General features: G+C 35.1%; 1 protein-coding gene across 1 annotated transcript; it reads right to left on the bottom strand.

Moving 5' to 3' along the window:
* Positions 1-228: 228 nt before the first annotated feature.
* On the bottom strand, positions 229-2682 carry LOC135203823 (adhesion G protein-coupled receptor E1-like). The gene is made up of 3 exons (XM_064233795.1): positions 2566-2682; positions 2026-2145; positions 229-523 (listed from the first exon to the last, which is right to left on the bottom strand). The coding sequence occupies exons 1-3, from the start codon at positions 2654-2656 to the stop codon at positions 507-509; spliced, it is 228 nt and encodes a 75-aa protein (XP_064089865.1). The 5' UTR covers positions 2657-2682; the 3' UTR covers positions 229-506.
* Positions 2683-2688: the final 6 nt, after the last annotated feature.

Below are 2688 nucleotides of genomic sequence, written 5' to 3'. Positions count from 1 at the left end.
GCCTAAATCAGTCCAGTACAATTCACGTTTTACCCAGTTTTGGAGATGAGAAGACACAAATTCACTGTGTTCAGGAAAACATCAATATAAAACGGAAGCAAAATTGCTCGATGCTTTATTCAGAAAACCATTATCATTGCAAAACAGTCATTTAACAAATCAACAAATATGTTATTGATCTTACAATAGAAAGTGAAACACACAAAATAGAAATAGACACAGCAGGTTTAAAAGAAGTGATGACACTAGGTCATTCAGTAGCTGAAATGTTGAAAAAAATCTAATCTTACTTGAATACAGTGATCTTTCAATCATGGGAAAATTGTCATAAATAGAATGAAAAATTGAAGCCAAAACTCTAATTCCTACAAAGTAATTGTCATTGAGGTGCTGACATCAACGTCGTTTTCTATGCTGACGCTGGTGACGATACGACTTCAGTTTCCGCCTCTGTGTAAGCTCCACCCAGGAACACCAGCCACCAAATGAATCGAGGAGCCGCCACACTACCCCGTATGTCTCACTATGGAAATGAGTATAATGAATAACTTTGATGTAAGAGGACACGAGATATGCCAATTCTTCATTAAATTACATTGTATAACAGGCACATGCACGCAAACACACATATATGTATGTATATATATGAATGTGTGCGTGTGCATATATATTGAAAGTGCGAACTCTACTCATGAGTTCTCAATAATAACATTATATATATATATATATATATATATAATATATATATATATATATATATATATATATATACATATATATATGTATGTATGTATGTATGTATATATATACATATATTTATATATATATATATATTATTATATATATATATATATATATATATATTATACATGCTATTATTGAGAACATGAGTAGTGTCCACTCTTGAAACATAAGGGGGAATGAAGAGAATCTCCACAATCCACAAATGATGTGCTTGGGTATATCTATGAAAAAAGCTTACATGGAGGATATATAAAGCACACTATGTTAAGTCATATCAGTTCACGCTGTAGCTTTATTCTATACTTGACTCACTTACTCGTCTTTCCCACTTTCAATGAAAAGAAGCAGCCGGGGGGACGAAAGGTTTGACACCTACAGTTCTGTAAGGAATTTTGTCTTGATATTGGTCGCACGTGTACTTTTCCGTCTAATTAATACGTGACTTGGCTGCTACAAGCAACATTTGGTACTAAACCATATTTGAGCTATAAAACATTGTTTTTGAAAGTCTCTGAAAGGGTGCTTCGGATCCCAATCACTTTGTTACATGCTTTTATTGAACTTGACTTCTGCATCTGCCTGTCTGTTTGTCTGTTTGGGTCAGATCTAGTAACTCAATTTTCGTCCTGTTCCCTTCGTCCGATGGAAATGAATGGTTACTCAATCTCGGTGGAAATGCAACCTTACATAATCTGTAGGTCAGCAGTGACCTCTAGTGACCCTACAGTGACCTCTCCAAGTATCTCAGAATTTGCATGAAACTCTTTCATATTTTTCTCAACGTCTTTGCCTTTGTAGAATATATTTATTACTCTATGGTTTTTTCGAACCTTTGGTTCGACAGGATATCACATTCAATTTTATTTAGTTGTAATCATAAATCGGTTACATTTACTGTCAAAACTAAAAAGTATAAAATAAATACATTTACAAAAAGAAAAAAAGTTTTGAAGAACTTTTATTAAAATGAACTAAAAAGTGAAAAATAATTGTTTGAGACCAGGATTTTCTTAGAACTAACCATGTCCACACAAATGAAAGGGTGGGGGGCGCCGAACATGGAAGGAAATGCTACAAGAAAAGACTTTTTTTTGTTTTTGTGTCTTGTATTATTTCCTTCCATGTTTGGCGCCAACGCTTTTATTTTGTTACATGGTTAATTGTAACAAAATCTTGGTGGGTCTCAAAACATCATTTTTTCTACTTTTTAGTGCATTTAAATAAAAGCGCGATAAAAAAGTCTCTTACATATTTTTATTTTTTAATTCAAACGAGACTTACCACAAGCACCCGAGGGATTAAGAACAAATCCTCTCCTGCAGGGGCAAGTGTAACTTCCCCATGTGTTTTCACACTTGGAGTTTGGATCTGTACAGGGGTCGTCTTCACATTCATTTATATCTGTTGAAGAGAGGAAATCATGTCAGTGATGTCCGATGTAGATTCAGAGATCAGGCAGGACGTTAGAATGTTGTTGTGCACTTGGAACTTCGGCATTTCAAGCGAAGGTCCAAAGCATGGCTACAGTTACATATATCTACTTCTTAATTTATCAATTTACATTCGTTTAATAAGCGAGTGGGATCTCATCTTTCTGTATTTCCTTTACCTCGTCTTATTTATCTAATGAGCGCCATATTCTTTGGACTCTCGAATTTCAGATCAATGGCCCTTCAGTGGGGTTGTTCCTTATGAGAGGAAATGAAAAACTGAAAATGATGCCAAGTGCACATTAGTTCTTGAATGATGACGCCGCCGCCTACCTTGTGTCATTTTTTCGTCAATTAGAGAATGGATAAATAAATCTTTAGGTTCACTCACCTCCACACAGCCCATAACCAATATCACAGACGCACTCGTAGCCTTCCTCTTTATCTTGACACACTGATTTTTCAGGACAAATATTTGTCATTACTTCGCATTCATTTCGCCTCAGTGTACCTG

Source organism: Macrobrachium nipponense, chromosome 44 (genome assembly GCF_015104395.2).
Source record: "Macrobrachium nipponense isolate FS-2020 chromosome 44, ASM1510439v2, whole genome shotgun sequence".
Taxonomy (NCBI): domain Eukaryota; kingdom Metazoa; phylum Arthropoda; class Malacostraca; order Decapoda; family Palaemonidae; genus Macrobrachium; species Macrobrachium nipponense.
This window is presented reverse-complemented; position numbering and strand designations above follow the sequence as displayed.

Excerpts from the sequence above, each read along its gene's own strand:
- LOC135203823 (XM_064233795.1), bottom strand. The coding sequence starts at position 2,656 with ATGACAAATATTTGTCCTGAAAAATCAGTGTGTCAAGATAAAGAGGAA. Across the intron at positions 2,146-2,565 it reads TGGTTATGGGCTGTGTGGAG|ATATAAATGAATGTGAAGAC; the intron begins GTGAGTGAACCT and ends TCTCTTCAACAG.